The sequence below is a fragment of the Petromyzon marinus genome, chromosome 51, assembly GCF_048934315.1.
Source record: "Petromyzon marinus isolate PM22_M1 ecotype Great Lakes invasive population chromosome 51, UKy_Petmar_22M1.pri1.0, whole genome shotgun sequence".
NCBI lineage: Eukaryota > Metazoa > Chordata > Hyperoartia > Petromyzontiformes > Petromyzontidae > Petromyzon > Petromyzon marinus.
The window spans coordinates 461,623-479,481 of NC_133717.1; the positions used below are offsets into that span (position 1 = coordinate 461,623).

General features: G+C 45.8%; 1 protein-coding gene across 7 annotated transcripts in view; it reads right to left on the reverse strand.

Moving 5' to 3' along the window:
• Nucleotides 1-17,859, reverse strand: part of LOC116953304 (uncharacterized) — a 167,677-nt gene that overhangs the window by 74,675 nt on the left and 75,143 nt on the right. For all 7 annotated transcript variants that reach the window (XM_076074889.1, XM_076074888.1, XM_076074891.1 and 4 more), the window contains 4 exons: nt 17,733-17,847; nt 7,006-7,111; nt 4,994-5,221; nt 2,154-2,355 (listed from right to left, as the gene is read on the reverse strand). In XM_076074889.1, coding sequence (XP_075931004.1) covers nt 2,154-2,355; nt 4,994-5,221; nt 7,006-7,111; nt 17,733-17,847 — 651 coding nt within the window. The remainder of the gene's footprint in view (nt 1-2,153; nt 2,356-4,993; nt 5,222-7,005; nt 7,112-17,732; nt 17,848-17,859) is intronic.

The following is a 17,859-nucleotide window of genomic DNA, read 5'->3' on the forward strand; positions in this document are numbered from 1 at the left end:
GTGTTGCAGTCGAAACGTCGTGAGAATTTTATTGTTTAGTATTTTTTGTATTTTATTGTTTCCCTTATACGTGACTTTACTGAAAGAACCAAGAATATAAGCTGGATCTGCGTCAGCAGTTACATTGGAGAAACCAAACGACATGTCTTGGACCGTGTTCGTGAACATAAGGCAGATCTGAAACACGGCAGGACCAATACTTCTGCCGTGGCTGATCATTACTTTAATGCAGCTGGTTCACGTGAAATTGATTTATCTAAGACAATGGTACTTTGCAAGCCGACTGGCTATGAACAAAGATTCGTTCACGAAGCCATCCATATATACAGACACAGACAATTTCAACTGAGATGACGGCATTAAACTAAGCAATCATTGGAAAGACGTTTGGGTCATGACTTGATTTATGTTTTCTTGCCAACCTCTCCCGTCAGCAATGTGGATGGGTTCAGCGAGGTGCAATGCCCCCCCCCATCTTTACTCCCCCTCCCCCCCCCCCATATCTCTGCCCACCCCCTCTCTCTCCCCCTGTCTCTGTCCCCTTCCTCCCCCCCATTGTCTGCTCCTAATTTAACGCTGGCTGCCCCGCCCATGCTGTTTGCGCTGCACAAGCTCACCTCCGCCCAACTCCCCCTTTGTTTTGCTCCTGCATTAGCGCGCTGCATCCGCAACTTGTGTTGCTTGCGCAACTCTTTCCCCCACCCACTCACTTTGGAACCCTTATAGGCAGCTACATTTGGAGGCTTGCCCCCTCTTTTCTCTCCGCCTGCTGAAGACCGCTTGTGTTGCGATGGAAACGTCGTGGGTTTTTTGCTTTTATTATTTTCTATGTATTTTAATTTCGATTTTTTTTTTTATTTATTTTACTATTTTTATCGTGGGTTTTTGCTTTTATTTTTTCAATGTATGATTTTGTAAATTATTAGATTTTTTTATTTTAATATTATTTTCATTTATTTATTTATTTACGTGACTTTACCAAAAGAACCAAGGATATGAGTTCTACAAATTTAGTTATATTCATTAACTCCATTTTTTTACTTAAACATAACTTATACCCCTAGACATTAGTGGTTTTTGGCAGAGGTCCACAGAAGATGGATATTTTTGGATTATCCACGATTTTGAATTATCTCCGGCCATCCTCCCTGTCATTAGCGTCGAAAATCAAGAGTCTACTGAAATTAACAATCTCTTTTTAGCTGAATATTGAATAATCCTTCGATAAACACACGCCTGGTTTTGTTTTTCCAGGGTAAGTCCCAAATAGCAATAGGACATCATACCAACCCCTCAAGTACATTTGATTGCCTTTTCAAGTTGCTGCAATCCCCACCATAGCGAGAAGGGCCGACGGACAGTCGGTCACACGGGTGATGCGTGAATGCTTCAGCCTACAACACGCCATGGCAATGTAACCGGTACTGGGCAACTATCTGAACGCTGGAAGAATTTTACTGCAAATTACTCAATTTGCAGTAAAATGCAAATGTTGTATAATGTATGTTGATTACCCTTTGAATAACCCAACCGGTATTGGATATCCATTGTAATTTATATGCATTTATTAACCTCCCTCCCTCTGGCTTTAGTACCCGATTGCCTCGCAAGTGACGACATCACATTAATCTAAGAGCGAAACAGGGGGATTTCTCCACAACTCTGGCTGTCGCCTGATGATGCAAGTTGTAATTACTGGCAAAACGTCTTACTGGAATTGTAAATGTTGGGGGTTTACGCTCCAAGACACCCGTGTGTTGAACTAGTAACGAATTAGCACGTTTTGTTTACGTGACAAACAATACTGATTGGCTGTGTCGCGTGGTTGCGGGTTAAACGAAAGATCTATATTTACGTGATCTCACCCAAAAACCTCTATTATGAATAATGTTCGTGAAAGCCTACGTGTTAAACTGAGTCTCGACTCAACTGAGGCCTTCCTGGGGTAAAAAACATACTAATATGTATGTTGAACTTCTTTCGTACCGTACATAGCCAAACGTGCTAAATCGGAGGTGCAGGAACAGAAAAAACCTTGGTTGCAAAGCAGCTAAAAGGCCTGGTGACAGAAGTGACATGTCTGCTACATCTAGGTTTCAATCAACTCATTGCCCAGCGCGAACTTAAACGTCAACTCGACTACGGGAACAGACCTGAATCTGACCCTCAGGACGGAGGCTTTGGATCCGGGCCCTGGCCCAGGTGCAATGGTTTGCGCTGTACAGAGCGCACAGCGAGCCCTCGGCAAGATCAGCGCCAGAAGCCGGCGCCGCCCCCTGCGTCAGGACCGCCGCTTGCTCGGGGCAGAGTGGCCGCGGCTTCCCACCAAAACGCTCCTCCAGCATTTCCTTCAGTCTGCACACCCCGCACACACAGGGCGCAACACGATGTCCGCACGTGATAAAAAAAAACACCGCACTCCATGTGGTGGCACTGCTGCACAAAGCAATGACGCACGGCATTTACGAAGACTTGGGGAGGAGTTTGGTAATTTCTGTAAAAAATGTATCGTGGGACCTTTTTGCCAGCATCGAAGTATAAAAGAAAAGAATAGGTTTTACCCTTTCTGGCAATAAAACAGGAGTTAAGATGTTCAAACACCATATATCCATACCGCGGGCCACCGGTCCAACATTACTCGTAACATTCAGCAATTCTCTTTCGGCCACGCAACATACTGCAGGTCAACGTTTTGGAGGGTGTTGGCTCTGCGTGGCCAATCGAGGCCCAGAGTCCTGGGTAACAGTCGAGACCGCCGCGGGTCATCGACACGGAGCGGCCCTGACGAGTCGCAACGCCGCTCGAGTGAAAGCTTGCTTCCGCGAGTTGCCGCGCGATCCGAACGAGCCACGTCCCTCGTGGTCAGGGCTGTCAACGATCTCTCCCAACTCAAGGCAGCTCGCTTTGAAGCTGCCGACCACCACTGGCTCCGCCAGTGGGGGGGGTGGGGTGGCATGTGCCCCCCCACGATCAAAATCCCTAATTCGATCGGATCATTGGGGTTTATTCGTAATAAATCGGCATTTTGCGACCCCCACTGCCACTGTGAAGCATATTATTATATGCCAGGGACTCTTTGAGATGATAGGACAATAGTCCATAATTGGCAATAAGTAACTGCAATGCAGTTATAATAAGTGACTCACAGACTTGTGCGCAGTTGCGTATACAGGACACGACTTCCCTAAGGCATACCTTCTGCGAGCACGATGCCGATCACACACGGTTCGAATTCGACCCTTGGTCGATGGCTGCTCCATCGCCGCACACACGTCAAATAAAAAGCAAGGGACAAGTCCTTCCTCACTAACAACTCCTATAATTTTTCATTGCTGGAGGGATTGAACCCCCTACCTGAAAATATCCTGGCTCCGCCATTGCCGAGCACGCTTCCCCACATGTGCTCGGAATGGCGACGGGCCATTAACACTCAATGTAGAGCAATCGCAGGCGCTTTCGTTTAACTCGGCTGTCTGTGCCGCGATCTACAATTTTAGCCAGAGCGCAGACTTACTGGAGATCTGATGAAGCAATCATGAGCACTGCTGCTGTGCATTGGTGCTGCCTGCATGGCGCCCGCATGCGTGATGCCCGTATGCTTGTGGGTAGGGTATGGGGAAGGGTGAGGCTTGTGGGTAGGGGGTGGTGAGGGGTGAGGCTTGTGGGTAGGGGGTGGAGAGGCATGAGGCTTGTGGATAAGAGGTATGGAAAGATGAGGATTGTGAGTAGGGGGTGGTGAGGGAAGAGGCTTGTGGGTAAAGAAGGGTGAGACTTGTGGGCAGGGGGTAAACACTGTGGGCACTGTGGGTACTGTGTGCCCACCCTTTAAAGCTTATCTACAGTGTGTTCTGTGGGGCCGCCAAGGGAATTGGACGGTGGCCGGCAGTATAGTGCCACGGTGGCGAGATGTTAACTACCTCGCCTTGTATACAGGAGGTTGTGGGTTCGATCCCAACCCTGATGCCTGCTGTATATTTGGAGTTTGCATGTCTCTCTCCCCCATGGTCGCATGGAATTTTCTTTAGGTCCTCCAGTTTTTTGGCTGATCATTGTTTTAATGTGGTGGGCTCACACGAAATAGATTTCTCCAAGACGAAGGTACTTTGCAAACCCACTGGCTATCAACAAAGATTCGTTCATGAAGCCATCCAGATATATAAACACAGACACAATTTCAACCGAGAAGATGGGTGCAAACTGAGAAATCATTTGAAAGACGTTATTAACCAGTTTAAGCTGTAACTGGCTGTGATGTTTCCATCCTAACCTTCCGACATTCGTTGTTATTTTCGACTCTCTGATTTTACATTAACAGGTTAAATGTCTCACACTAACGCAGCCACCGTCGCTCGTGTCCTCGATGTGGCGGCGGCTCTGCGACCTTACATTAACATGCTAATCTCTCACATTACAATTGCCACCTCTGCGCCCTCGGCGTGGAAGTCGCCCTCCGATCTTACATTAATATGCAAATTTCTCACTTTAACATCACTAACCCCGCCCACTTCGTTTCTGACCCTTGGGCTACACCCATTTCAAATTTTTAAAACAGCCTGCCTCAGCAGCTTTCCCCATATTTTTCCGCCTGATGACGATTGCTTGTATTGTGATCGAAAAGTCACAGTTTTTTGTCCTTTTTTGTTCTACGTGACTTTACTGAAAGACCCAAAGAATATTAATTCCTGCAGTCACGAAAGCTTTAAGTCGACATTTAAAATGAAAATAGTTAAATTTTAGTTTACAGTTGGGTGAGTGGGTGGTGGAGCTAGTAGGTGAGGGGCTGGGTGAATGAGTTGTTGGTTGGATGAGTTGTTCGGTTAGATATTGAGTGGGTTGCAGTGAGAGTGGGTGGGTTGTTGGGTGGGTGGGTGAGTTATTGAATGGGTGTGTAGGATTATACTAGTTCGTATAGGAAAAAGAGAAACGCAATAAACACGTCACCACGCAACATCGCGCACGCACACACGGAGACGAGCCGAGCGGTGATGCTCACGTGGGTAAGAAATTTCCGAGCGCTTCATCGGGCTGCAGGTAGAAGGAGGCGGGGGACCTCACGAAGGAGACGAAGGCGTGAGTTGGCGTCGTTGGTATCGTCCTGCCGCGGCGAGCTCGGTCCGACCACCATACGGCCGCAGCCTCTACGCCACATGGCCCCTCCGGCACGTCCGCCTGCACCGCCGCTCTTTCTTTCGCCAACTTCAACTCCTCCATGGACACCGAGCTGCGGTAACCCCAAAGGGATAAACGCCCCACACTCTACAAGTTGCTAATAAAATACACCGGTAACAGTCCGTGTTCTCCAGTAACGCCACGTGTTTCTTTCATAATGCGTATTGGATACAACGCGATGCATGTTCCCTCCGGGTCCTCCGGTTTTTCACTCCACATTCATATTTTATAACGCGGATGCGAAATGCATTTAACGCGATCGAGTGAACTACATCGTGCAAGTAGGAATAAGAGATTGTGTGGCTGCCTCGGCGTAGCATCATCACGCAAGGCATTGGGATGCTGCTGGATGCTTCCAGATGCTACCCACGCGCCTCACTCTTCATTCAGCCTGCATATGTATCTCACGTGTGATCGTGGACTGTTTCTTTCCCAAATATGTCTCGCTTTGCACGCAACTTTGTTGATTATAAATACAATCCCTTAATTCCCATTGAATCAACGGTTGTGATTATAACGTGATTTTTCCACAACGCGGTGTTCTTCAGGAACGCGATTACTGCCACATTATAGAAAACACGACTGTATAGATTTGTTTCCTCGAGATTTCCAACATCTTGAGTCTCGGTGCATCACTGTTTGTTGCCGTTTTTGGTGTTGTTTGAGGAACACAAACAGACACGCTTGAGTGCAAGAGAGCTCCAGAGCAACTCAAAGCTAAAAATCAAAAATTACGTAAGCAACTAATGAACAAGGGTGTAAGACAGGCAAAGTCCTAATTGTTCAATTATAAATCACAGATGTCGCCTGAAGATGATTGCTTGTGTTGCGATTGAAACATCGTGATATTGTTATTATTTGGATTATTTTTTCTATCTACGTGGCTTTACCGAAAGACCCAAAGAATATTAATTCCTGCAGTCACGAAAGCTTTAAGTGAATTTGGTGCTAATTTAGCATTGACATGAATGGGGATTGTGTCCAGACAATCCAGAAACTCATCCATAGCATCCACGTTCATTTCAATGGCAAGTCCTGCATCGCCATTCAAATGAATGGAATTCTGCCAGAACAGTAAAATGTGAAAAATGAGAAAAAGCACCTTAGCAGAGAATGTGGCATCCAAGAGAACGGGTTCACAGAATTCTACCCAACAGATAAGTAAAGTTAAAAAATTGCAAGTGCATACTCTCCTCTGCTCCACACTCAAAACTCACACTTATTGTTCAATAGCACACCACTCGACCCCTTCATCTCCCCCTCTTAACCATCACCGTTATTTTTCCCTCTTCATATTCTCATATGGCTTTCACTCATTCCCCATTAATTCAATCCATGCATGATCATTTACTGTCATCAATTTTGCTTTCACCAAACTCCCGCATCATCACAGATTAGCTCCCCATTGCTTCCTCTCATCTATTTTATTCACCTCATCTCCACCATTACATTCATATGTTGTTGTCCCGTTGTTACTTATTTGTAAAGTGCCTTAGTTAAGCCGCTATATACATTCCTTCAAGATGAGATTAGTGTGCAAACAATGTTCAGGTAAGAGATTTGTGCTAAAGATACGTATTCATGAATACATTTAGAGCAACCTCCTAGCTTACCCACCGTTTCAGCTTACTGAAGTGCGGCTTAGGAGTTTTTCCCAGTGTGTGACGTTTCTACCGTTTTCCTCAGAGCCATCATTTTATGATAAATTGCGTAACACTGATCTTTCCAAGCGGCGATGAGAAGAAAAGCCAGCACTGTCGGTTTGTGGGGGCTGGGGTACTGCTGCGAGGCTTCGCGACCGCGTTGGGTGACGGCATTTGCACCCAAAGTCCATACCAGATTCCAAGACGTTGCGCAAAGCCCTCATCCACCAGTATCTTGCTCAACAACTGGGCCGGTTCGACAAAGAGGTGCACGGACACGTGATTGCCACTTCTGTTATCTGGACGATGACACAACAACCACACACACATCTCACAACGGAGAAGTAGACAGGAGATTAAAAACATCTGGTCAAACAGCAGGACTGCAACCGCGTAGCAAAGACGGAACAGGGGTAAACAAGATAAATATCCTGGACCCAACGAAAGAATGTAATTAATATTCCGAGGTCAAGGTTAAACATTAACTGGGGTTGAGATGACAGCTACAATTTCTCGGTCTGATTGGGACATATAAGCAAAAGCAGGAGACGATGCAGGCTAAATTGACAGGCATGAGGCAAGACGTTAGATTGGTTTCAGAAGTCACAATTATTGGCAAAAAGCAGGCAGGACAAAAACTGCAGGACAGGTAACTTTTTAAGATAATTAAGATAATGTAGAATTATAATTCTAAATCATCATTATACGTATAGTTACACACGGTAAGCGCACTGCACGTCACATTCAAGTGGTGAGCGCACTGCATGTAACGGTCAAATTATGAGCGCACTGCGTGTCACGTTCAAGTGGTGAGCGCAGTGCGTGTCACGATGAAGTGGCAAGCACAATGCGTGTCACTTTGAAGTGGTGAGCACACTGTGTCACAAGTTTAAGTGGAGAGCACACTACATGTCACGTTCAAGTGGTGAGCGCACTGCATGTCACGTTCAAGAGGTGAGCGCACTGCATGTCACGTTCAAGTGGTGAGCTCACTGCATGTCACATTCAAGAGGTGAGCATACTGCATGTCACGTTCAAGTGGTGAGCGCACTGCATGTCACGTTCAAGAGGTGAGCACACTACATGTCACGTTCAAGTGGTGAGCTCACTGCATGTATCGTTCAAGAGGTGAGCACACTACATGTGACGTTCAAGTGGTGAGCTCACTGCATGTCACGTGCAAGTGGTGAGCGCACTGCATGTCACATTCAAGAGGTGAGCATACTGCATGTCACGTTCAAGTGGTGAGTGCACTGCATGTCACGTTCAAGAGGTGAGCACACTGCTTGTCATGTTCAAGTGGTGAGCGCACTGCATGTTACGTTCAAGTTGTGAGCGCACTGCATGTCACGTTCAAGTGGTGAGCGCACTGCATGTCACGTTCAAGAGGTGAGTACACTGCGTGTCACTTTAAAGTGGTGAGCACACTGTGTGTCACACGTTCAAGTGGTGAGCGCACTGCGTGTCACGTTCAAGTGGTGAGTGCACTGCATGTCACGTTCAAGTGGTGAGTGCACTGCATGTCACGTTCAAGTGGTGAGTGCACTGCATGTCACGTTCAAGTGGTGAGCATACTGCATGTCACGTTCAAGAGGTGAGTACACTGCATGTCACGTTCAAGTGGTGAGCACATTGCATGTCACATTCAAGAGGTGAGCGCACTGCATGTCACGTTCAAGTGGTGAGTGCACTGCATGTCACGTTCAAGTGGTGAGCGCACTGCATGTCACGTTCAAGAGGTGAGTACACTGCATGTCACGTTCAAGAGGTGAGCACAATGTGTGTCACGTTCAAGTGATGAGCTCACTGCGTATCACGTTCAAGTGGTGAGCTCACTGCGTATCACGTTCAAGTGGTGAGCTCACTACTTGTCACGTTCAAGTGGTGAGCGCATTGCGTGTCACGTTCAAGTGGTGAGTGCACTACGTGTCACGTTCAAGTGGTGAGCGCACTGCATGTCACGTTCAAGTGGTGATCTCACTACATATTCTTGGTTCTTTCGGTAAAGTAACGTATAAAACAATAAAATTCTCACGACGTTTCGACTGCAACACAAGCAATCATCATCAGGTGTGAAAACCATAGGAATAAAATTTGAAAAACGTGGCGGTGTTTTAACGTTAGAACCACGGAGAGCGATTTGACAGTTTATTCAGATGGACGAGTCCATCTATGTTCGGAAAAGAGGAGGGGGGGAGACGATAATAATGGATGCGGTCTGAAAGCCACCGTAAGCGTGAACAATCAATTAAGACCCGAAATGGTTTATCAAATACTTCCAATGATTGCTAAGCCAGAATCCATCTTCTCGGTTGAAATTGTCTCTGTGTTTGTATATGTGGATAGCCTCATGAACGAATCTCTCATGGTAACCAGATGGCTTGCAAATAACCTCTATCTTGGAGAAGTCAATGTCATGTGAACCTACTGAATTATAACAGTGATCTGCCACGGCCGAGGTATTGGTCCTACCGTGTTTAAGGTCTGCTTTGTGTTCCCGAATGCGGTCTGAGACATGTCGTTTGATGTAATTACTACCACAGAGGCAACTTAGTTTGTAGACGCCAGGGTACTGTATGTCCGGAATCACATCTTTTACAGACGGAACCAGATCACGGATTTAGATGGACTGGTCCATCTGAATAAACTTTCAAATCGCTCTCCGTGGTGCTAACATTAAAAAATCGCGAATTTTTTCAAATTTTCTGGCTGTGGTTTTCACACCTGATGATGATTGCTTGTGTTGCAGTCGAAACATCGTGAGAATGTTATTGTTTAATATTTGTATTATTTTATTGCATCCCTTCTACGTGACTTTACCGAAAGAACCAAGAATATGAATCCAGATTTAAAGCTTTCGTGACTGCAATGATTCATCTTCTTTGGTTCTTTCGGTAAAGTCACGTAGAATGATAATAAAATAATAAATTGATAAAATAAAATAACACAATAATATTCTCACGACGTTTCGGCCACAACACAAGCGGCCTTCATCAGGTGAAGGGGGCGAGACTGTCTGGTAGGACAGCGCTGGAGTCAAAGAGCCACGTTCAGATACGGCCTTTAAGCTGTGTGAGAGGAACAAAGCGCCTTGACAAAGGAATTAGCATATAATTTAGCATTGAAATGGCTGAATGATTAGCTTGTGACTGGTCACAGAAATAGCTATGTTAAAAGTTAAAGCATACACACCCGCAGAGGCACCCATTGTTAAAGGGATTAGCATAGAATTTAGCATTGAAATAGCTAAGTTAAGGCATACACATCTTGACAATGGAATTAGCATAGAATTTAGCATTGAGATAGCTGAGTGATTAGCTTGTACCTGCTGCAGAAATAGAGCTTGTACCTGCTGCAGAAATAGCTACGTTAAAGTCAGAGCATACACATTCACCGAGGCCCTTAGTACAAATCAAACAGGAGAATTTAGCATTGAAATAACTAGGCGAATCCAGCATTGAAACAACTGAGTGATTAGCTAGTGACTGGTCACAGAAATGACTACACATCTGAGCTATTCACAGTACTATATAGTGAACCAATAAAAACTAAAATATAAATTACCTTCATGTTATCAATAAACTCTATATTCTCCAATCAGCTAAGCTACCAACAATAAGTCGTTATATATCACAATGCTATATGGCGAAAAAATGGGTGGATTCTTACCCTCAAATTTCAGCACCACGGATAGCTACGGGCCCCGTTCAGACGGACGAGTTCGTCCATGGTCGGAACAGAGGAGGGGGAGAGAGACAGCTGCGAGGCCCTAGTATGCTCCATATTGTAAAACTATACCATTAACCGTGGTGTGAGAGGTATTAAGAGGCAATGCTGGCGAAAGAGCTGCGGTCTGAAGGTCATCGTAAAAATACAATTAATTAAGAACAGAAATGATTTAAAACATCTTTCCAGTGGTTACTAAGCCTGAATCCATCTTCTCGGTTGAAATTGTCTCTGTGCTTGTATATGTGAATGGCCTCATGAACGAATCTCTCATGGTAGCCGGTTGGTTTGCAAAGAACCTCCGTCTTGGAGAAGTCAATGTCATGTGAGCCCACTGAATTATAACAGTGATCTGCCACGGCAGAGGAGTTCGTCCTACCGTGTTTCAAGTCTGCTTTGTGTTCGCGGATGCGGTCCGAGATATGTCTTTTGGTTTCTCCAATGTAGCTACTACCACAGAGGCACTTTAGTTTGTAAACGCCCGGGTACTGTATGTCTGGAACAGCATCTTTTACAGATGGAACTAAATCACGGATTTTATGTACTGTGTTGAATCGGACCTGGATCTTGTGTTTGTTCAGGATTTTGGAGATCTTTTTAGTGACCCCTGCAATGTAGGGTAAGGTGATGGTTTTGAGTGGCTCCACAAGAGGATCCTTCTTCATGACTGGAGTGATGGCTTTGCGGATTGTGTAGTCGGAGTAGCCATTAGCCCTGAGAGCCTGGTGTACGTGCTTGAGTTCACTGGTAATGTGTTCCTGGTCGGAAATGCATTGGGCTCTATGGTATAGAGTATTGATGAGGGAGTTCTTCTGGGATGGATGGTGGTGGGAATCCGGTTTCAAGTAAGAATCTTTATGGGTAGCTTTCCTGTAGACAGAGTGGCTCATTGAACCATCATGTCTTCTTTTAATTAAGACATCCAAAAAGGGTAGTTTGCCATCTTTTTCGACCTCCATGGTAAATCTGATGGCTGGGTGTATGGAATTGATGTGGTCGCGGAATTGGTCTAGAGCAGGCTGGCCATGTGGCCAGATGACAAAGGTGTCATCAACGTACCTCTTCCATAAGGTCGGGCGTAGAGTGGCAGTCTGGATGGCGTCAGTTTCAAATTTTTCCATGAATAAGTTGGCTACAACCGGAGATAGGGGGGAGCCCATTGGGGTGCCCTCAGTTTGTTTGTAGAAAGTTCCATTCCAGGTGAAGTAAGTGTTGGTTAAGCAATGTCTCACCAGGGGGGGTACATCACTATGCAGTCCTTGATGAACCAGGTCTTCAATGATAGCGATGGTGTCAGGTACCGGGACTTTGGTGAACAAGGACACCACATCAAAACTGACAAGCAGGTCGTTTGGGGACAGGGAAATGCCTTTGATTGTCGATACCAGGTGAGTAGAATTTAGTACCGCAGAGGTGGTTTTTCCAGTGAAAGGTCGCAGTATATCAGCAAGAAAACGTGCCAGTTTGTAGGTGGGGGAGCTGATAGTAGAGACGATGGGACGAAGGGGTGTATCTTCTTTGTGTATCTTTGGAAGGCCATATAATCTTGGTGGTCTGGCAGCAGAGGGCTTCAACGAGAACTGTTTGATCTCATCAATTAATGCTGTTGAATCAGAGATTATTTTGTTCGTTTTGGTGACCAGGCTGTTGGTGGGATCTCTTTTTATTTTTGTGTAGCTGCCATCGTTGAGTAGTTCTTGAATTTTGTTGTTATATTCTGTTTTGTCCATGATGACAGTGGCATTGCCTTTGTCGGCTGAGAGGACGACAATATCATCCCTATTTTTTAATTGAGATAATGCAAAACGTTCGTCTTTGCTGATGTTGCTGGGTGGCAACTTAGCGTTTTTGAGGGTTGCAGCGATTTCAGATCTTGCTACGTCTGCAGAGATGTGACTCAAGCCCTTGAGTGCAACGTCGACATGGGCAATGATATCATTAACCGGTAAGTGTCTCGGTGTGACAGCAAAGTTTAGACCTTTAGCTAAAACGGATTTCAGACCATCAGAAATGGAACTGTTACTGCGATTAATTACGACTTTGTTGACGTCTATCTTTTCGGTGTGTGGATCCGATTTTTTGCTGGAGAGGTGATTGAATTTGGAAATCAAATTGTCCCTACATTTGTTCGACATAGTGGCAGCCGAAGAGGTAGTCATATTGTCTACATGTTCACAATCCGATGTAGACATTGTTGCTGTCAATTTTAAGTGTGATTTGTAGAGTGTCTTGTCTAACTCATCGAGTTCGGTGCGTGTAAGTCTGATTTTTTCCGAGATAAGAGCGAAGCTAGTTCTAGCTAGAATTCGTTTTGCATTGAGAGAAGTTGCAACAGCAGAGGTTAGTGTAAATGCGGTTGGTATTACCTTAGAGTCGCGGCATCGTAATTAATCGCAGTAACAGTTCCATTTCTGATGGTCTGAAATCCGTTTTAGCTAAAGGTCTAAACTTTGCTGTCACACCGAGACACTTACCGGTTAATGATATCATTGCCCATGTCGACGTTGCACTCAAGGGCTTGAGTCACATCTCTGCAGACGTAGCAAGATCTGAAATCGCTGCAACCCTCAAAAACGCTAAGTTGCCACCCAGGAACATCAGCAAAGACGAACGTTTTGAATTATCTCAATTAAAAAATAGGGATGATATTGTCGTCCTCTCAGCCGACAAAGGCAATGCCACTGTCATCATGGACAAAACAGAATATAACAACAAAATTCAAGAACTACTCAACGATGGCAGCTACACAAAAATAAAAAGAGATCCCACCAACAGCCTGGTCACCAAAACGAACAAAATAATCTCTGATTCAACAGCATTAATTGATGAGATCAAACAGTTCTCGTTGAAGCCCTCTGCTGCCAGACCACCAAGATTATATGGCCTTCCAAAGATACACAAAGAAGATACACCCCTTCGTCCCATCGTCTCTACTATCAGCTCCCCCACCTACAAACTGGCACGTTTTCTTGCTGATATACTGCGACCTTTCACTGGAAAAACCACCTCTGCGGTACTAAATTCTACTCACCTGGTATCGACAATCAAAGGCATTTCCCTGTCCCCAAACGACCTGCTTGTCAGTTTTGATGTGGTGTCCTTGTTCACCAAAGTCCCGGTACCTGACACCATCGCTATCATTGAAGACCTGGTTCATCAAGGACTGCATACTGATGTACCCCCCCTGGTGAGACATTGCTTAACCAACACTTACTTCACCTGGAATGGAACTTTCTACAAACAAACTGAGGGCACCCCAATGGGCTCCCCCCTATCTCCGGTTGTAGCCAACTTATTCATGGAAAAATTTGAAACTGACGCCATCCAGACTGCCACTCTACGCCCGACCTTATGGAAGAGGTACGTTGATGACACCTTTGTCATCTGGCCACATGGCCAGCCTGCTCTAGACCAATTCCGCGACCACATCAATTCCATACACCCAGCCATCAGATTTACCATGGAGGTCGAAAAAGATGGCAAACTACCCTTTTTGGATGTCTTAATTAAAAGAAGACATGATGGTTCAATGAGCCACTCTGTCTACAGGAAAGCTACCCATAAAGATTCTTACTTGAAACCGGATTCCCACCACCATCCATCCCAGAAGAACCCCTTCATCAAGACTCTATACCATAGAGCCCAATGCATTTCCGACCAGGAACACATTACCAGTGAACTCAAGCACGTACACCAGGCTCTCAGGGCTAATGGCTACTCCGACTACACAATCCGCAAAGCCATCACTCCAGTCATGAAGAAGGATCCTCTTGTGGAGCCACTCAAAACCATCACCTTACCCTACATTGCAGGGGTCACTAAAAAGATCTCCAAAATCCTGAACAAACACAAGATCCAGGTCCGATTCAACACAGTACATAAAATCCGTGATTTAGTTCCATCTGTAAAAGATGCTGTTCCAGACATACAGTACCCGGGCGTTTACAAACTAAAGTGCCTCTGTGGTAGTAGCTACATTGGAGAAACCAAAAGACATATCTCGGACCGCATCCGCGAACACAAAGCAGACTTGAAACACGGTAGGACGAACTCCTCTGCCGTGGCAGATCACTGTTATAATTCAGTGGGCTCACATGACATTGACTTCTCCAAGACGGAGGTTCTTTGCAAACCAACCGGCTACCATGAGAGATTCGTTCATGAGGCCATTCACATATACAAGCACAGAGACAATTTCAACCGAGAAGATGGATTCAGGCTTAGTAACCACTGGAAAGATGTTTTAAATCATTTCTGTTCTTAATTAATTGTATTTTTACGATGACCTTCAGACCGCAGCTCTTTCGCCAGCATTGCCTCTTAATACCTCTCACACCACGGTTAATGGTATAGTTTTACAATATGGAGCATACTAGGGCCTCGCAGCTGTCTCTCTCCCCCTCCTCTGTTCCGACCATGGACGAACTCGTCCGTCTGAACGGGGCCCGTAGCTATCCGTGGTGCTGAAATTTGAGGGTAAGAATCCACCCATTTTTTCGCCATATAGCATTGTGATATATAACGACTTATTGTTGGTAGCTTAGCTGATTGGAGAATATAGAGTTTATTGATAACATGAAGGTAATTTATATTTTAGTTTTTATTGGTTCACTATATAGTACTGTGAATAGCTCAGATGTGTAGTCATTTCTGTGACCAGTCACTAGCTAATCACTCAGTTGTTTCAATGCTGGATTCGCCTAGTTATTTCAATGCTAAATTCTCCTGTTTGATTTGTACTAAGGGCCTCGGTGAATGTGTATGCTCTGACTTTAACGTAGCTATTTCTGCAGCAGGTACAAGCTCTATTTCTGCAGCAGGTACAAGCTAATCACTCAGCTATCTCAATGCTAAATTCTATGCTAATTCCATTGTCAAGATGTGTATGCCTTAACTTAGCTATTTCAATGCTAAATTCTATGCTAATCCCTTTAACAATGGGTGCCTCTGCGGGTGTGTATGCTTTAACTTTTAACATAGCTATTTCTGTGACCAGTCACAAGCTAATCATTCAGCCATTTCAATGCTAAATTATATGCTAATTCCTTTGTCAAGGTGCTTTGTTCCTCTTACACAGCTTAAAGGCCGTATCTGAACGTGGCTCTTTGACTCCCGCGCTGTCCTACCAGACAGTCTCGCCCCCTTCACCTGATGAAGGCCGCTTGTGTTGTGGCCGAAACGTCGTGAGAATATTATTGTGTTATTTTATTTTATCAATTTATTATTTTATTATCATTCTACGTGACTTTACCAAAGAACCAAAGAATATGAATCCCTGCAGTCACGAAAGCTTTAAATCAAAATCTCACTGCATGTCACGTTCAAGTGGTGAGCGCAATGCATGTCACGTTCAAGTGGTGAGCTCACAACTTGTCACGTTCAAGTGGTGAGTGCACTACATGTCACGTTCAAGTGGTGAGCGTACTGCATGTCAGGTTCAAGTGGTGAGCACACTGCATGTCACGTTCAAGTGGTGAGCACACTGCGTGTCACGTTCAAGTGGTGAGCACACTGCATGTCACGTTCAAGTGGTGAGCGCACTGCATGTCGCGTTCAAGTGGTGAGCACACTACATGTCACGTTCAAATGGTGAGCACACTGCGTGTCACGTTCAAATGGTGAGCACACTGCGTGTCACGTTCAAGTGGTGAGCACACTGCATGTCACGTTCAAGTGGTGAGCTCACTGTGTGTCATGTTTAAGTGGTGAGCGCAATGCATGTCACGTTGAAGTGGTGAGCGCAATGCATGTCAGGTTGAAGTGGAGAACATACTGCGTGTCACGTTCAAGTGGTGAGCGCACCGCATGTCGCGTTCAAGTGGTGAGCTCACTGCATGTCACGTTCAAGTGGTGAGCGCACTGCGTGTCACGTTGAAGTGGTGAGTGCACTGCGTGTCACGTTGAAGTGGTGAGTGCACTGCGTGTCACTTTAAAGTGGTGAGCACACTGTGTGTCACACGTTCAAGTGGTGAGCGTAGCACATGTCACGTTAAAGTGGTGAGCGCACTGCATGTCACGTTGAAGAGGTGAGCACACTGCGTGTCACTTTAAAGTGGTGAGCACACTGTGTGTCAGGTTCAAGTGGTGAGTGCACTGCATGTCACGTTCAAGTGGTGAGTGTACCGCATGTCACGTTCAAGTGGTGAGTGCACTGCATGTCACATTCAAGTGGTGAGCGTACTGCATGTCACGTTCAGGTGGTGAGCATACTGCATGTCAGGTTCAAGCGGTGAACGCACTGCATGTCACGTTCAAGAGGTGAGCGCACTGCATGTCACGTTCAAGTGGTGAGCACACTGTGTGTCATGTTCAAGTGGTGAGCGCAATGCATATCACGTTCAAGTGGTGAGCGGACTGCGTGTTATGTTCAAGTGGTGAGTGCACTACATGTCACGTTCAAGTGGTGAGCGCAATGCATGTCAGGTTGAAGTGGAGAACATACTGCATGTCACGTTCAAGTGGTGAGCTCACTGCGTGTCACGTTCAAGTGATGAGCTCAATGCATGTCACGTTCTCGTGGTGAGCGTACTGGGTCTTATTTTCAAGTGGTGAGCGCACTGCATGTCACATTCAAGTGGTGAGCGGAGTGCATGTCACGTTCAAGTGGTGAGCGTAGCACATGTCACGTTGAAGAGGTGAGCGCACTGCGTGTCACGTTGAAGTGGTGAGTGCACTGCGTGTCACTTTAAAGTGGTGAGCACACTGTGTGTCACACTTTCAAGTGGTGAGCGCACTGCATGTCACGTTCAGGTGGTGAGCGTACTGCATGTCACGTTCAAGTGGTGCGTGCACTGCATGTCACGTTCAAGTGGTGAGCGCACTGCGTGTCACGTTCAAGTGGTGAGTGCACTGCATGTCACGTTCAAGTGGTGAGTGCACTGCATGTCACGTTCAAGTGGTGAGCGGACTGTATGTCACGTTCAAGTGGTGAGCGTACTGTGTGTAATGTTCAAGTGATGAGCGCACTGCATGTTATGTTCAAGTGGTGAGCACAGTGCATGTTACGTTCAAGTGGTGAGAATACTGCGTGTCACGTTCAAGTAGTGACCACACTGCATGTCACGTTCAAGTGGTGAACGTACTGCATGTCACGTTCAAGTGGTGAGCGTACTGCATATGTCAGGTTGAAGTGGTGAGCACACTGCATGTCATGTTCAAGTAGAGCCAAGCAATACGTTGCCATGCATTACAGACCGGTAACCAAGGCCCACAGTTGCTTGTTGTCCACAATCTGGTGGAAGCGTTCCACGGCCGCCACAGTCCAGCACTCTCCGTCTGCACGGATGTCTGCCAGAGAGCACGGCACCGCCTGGATAGCACA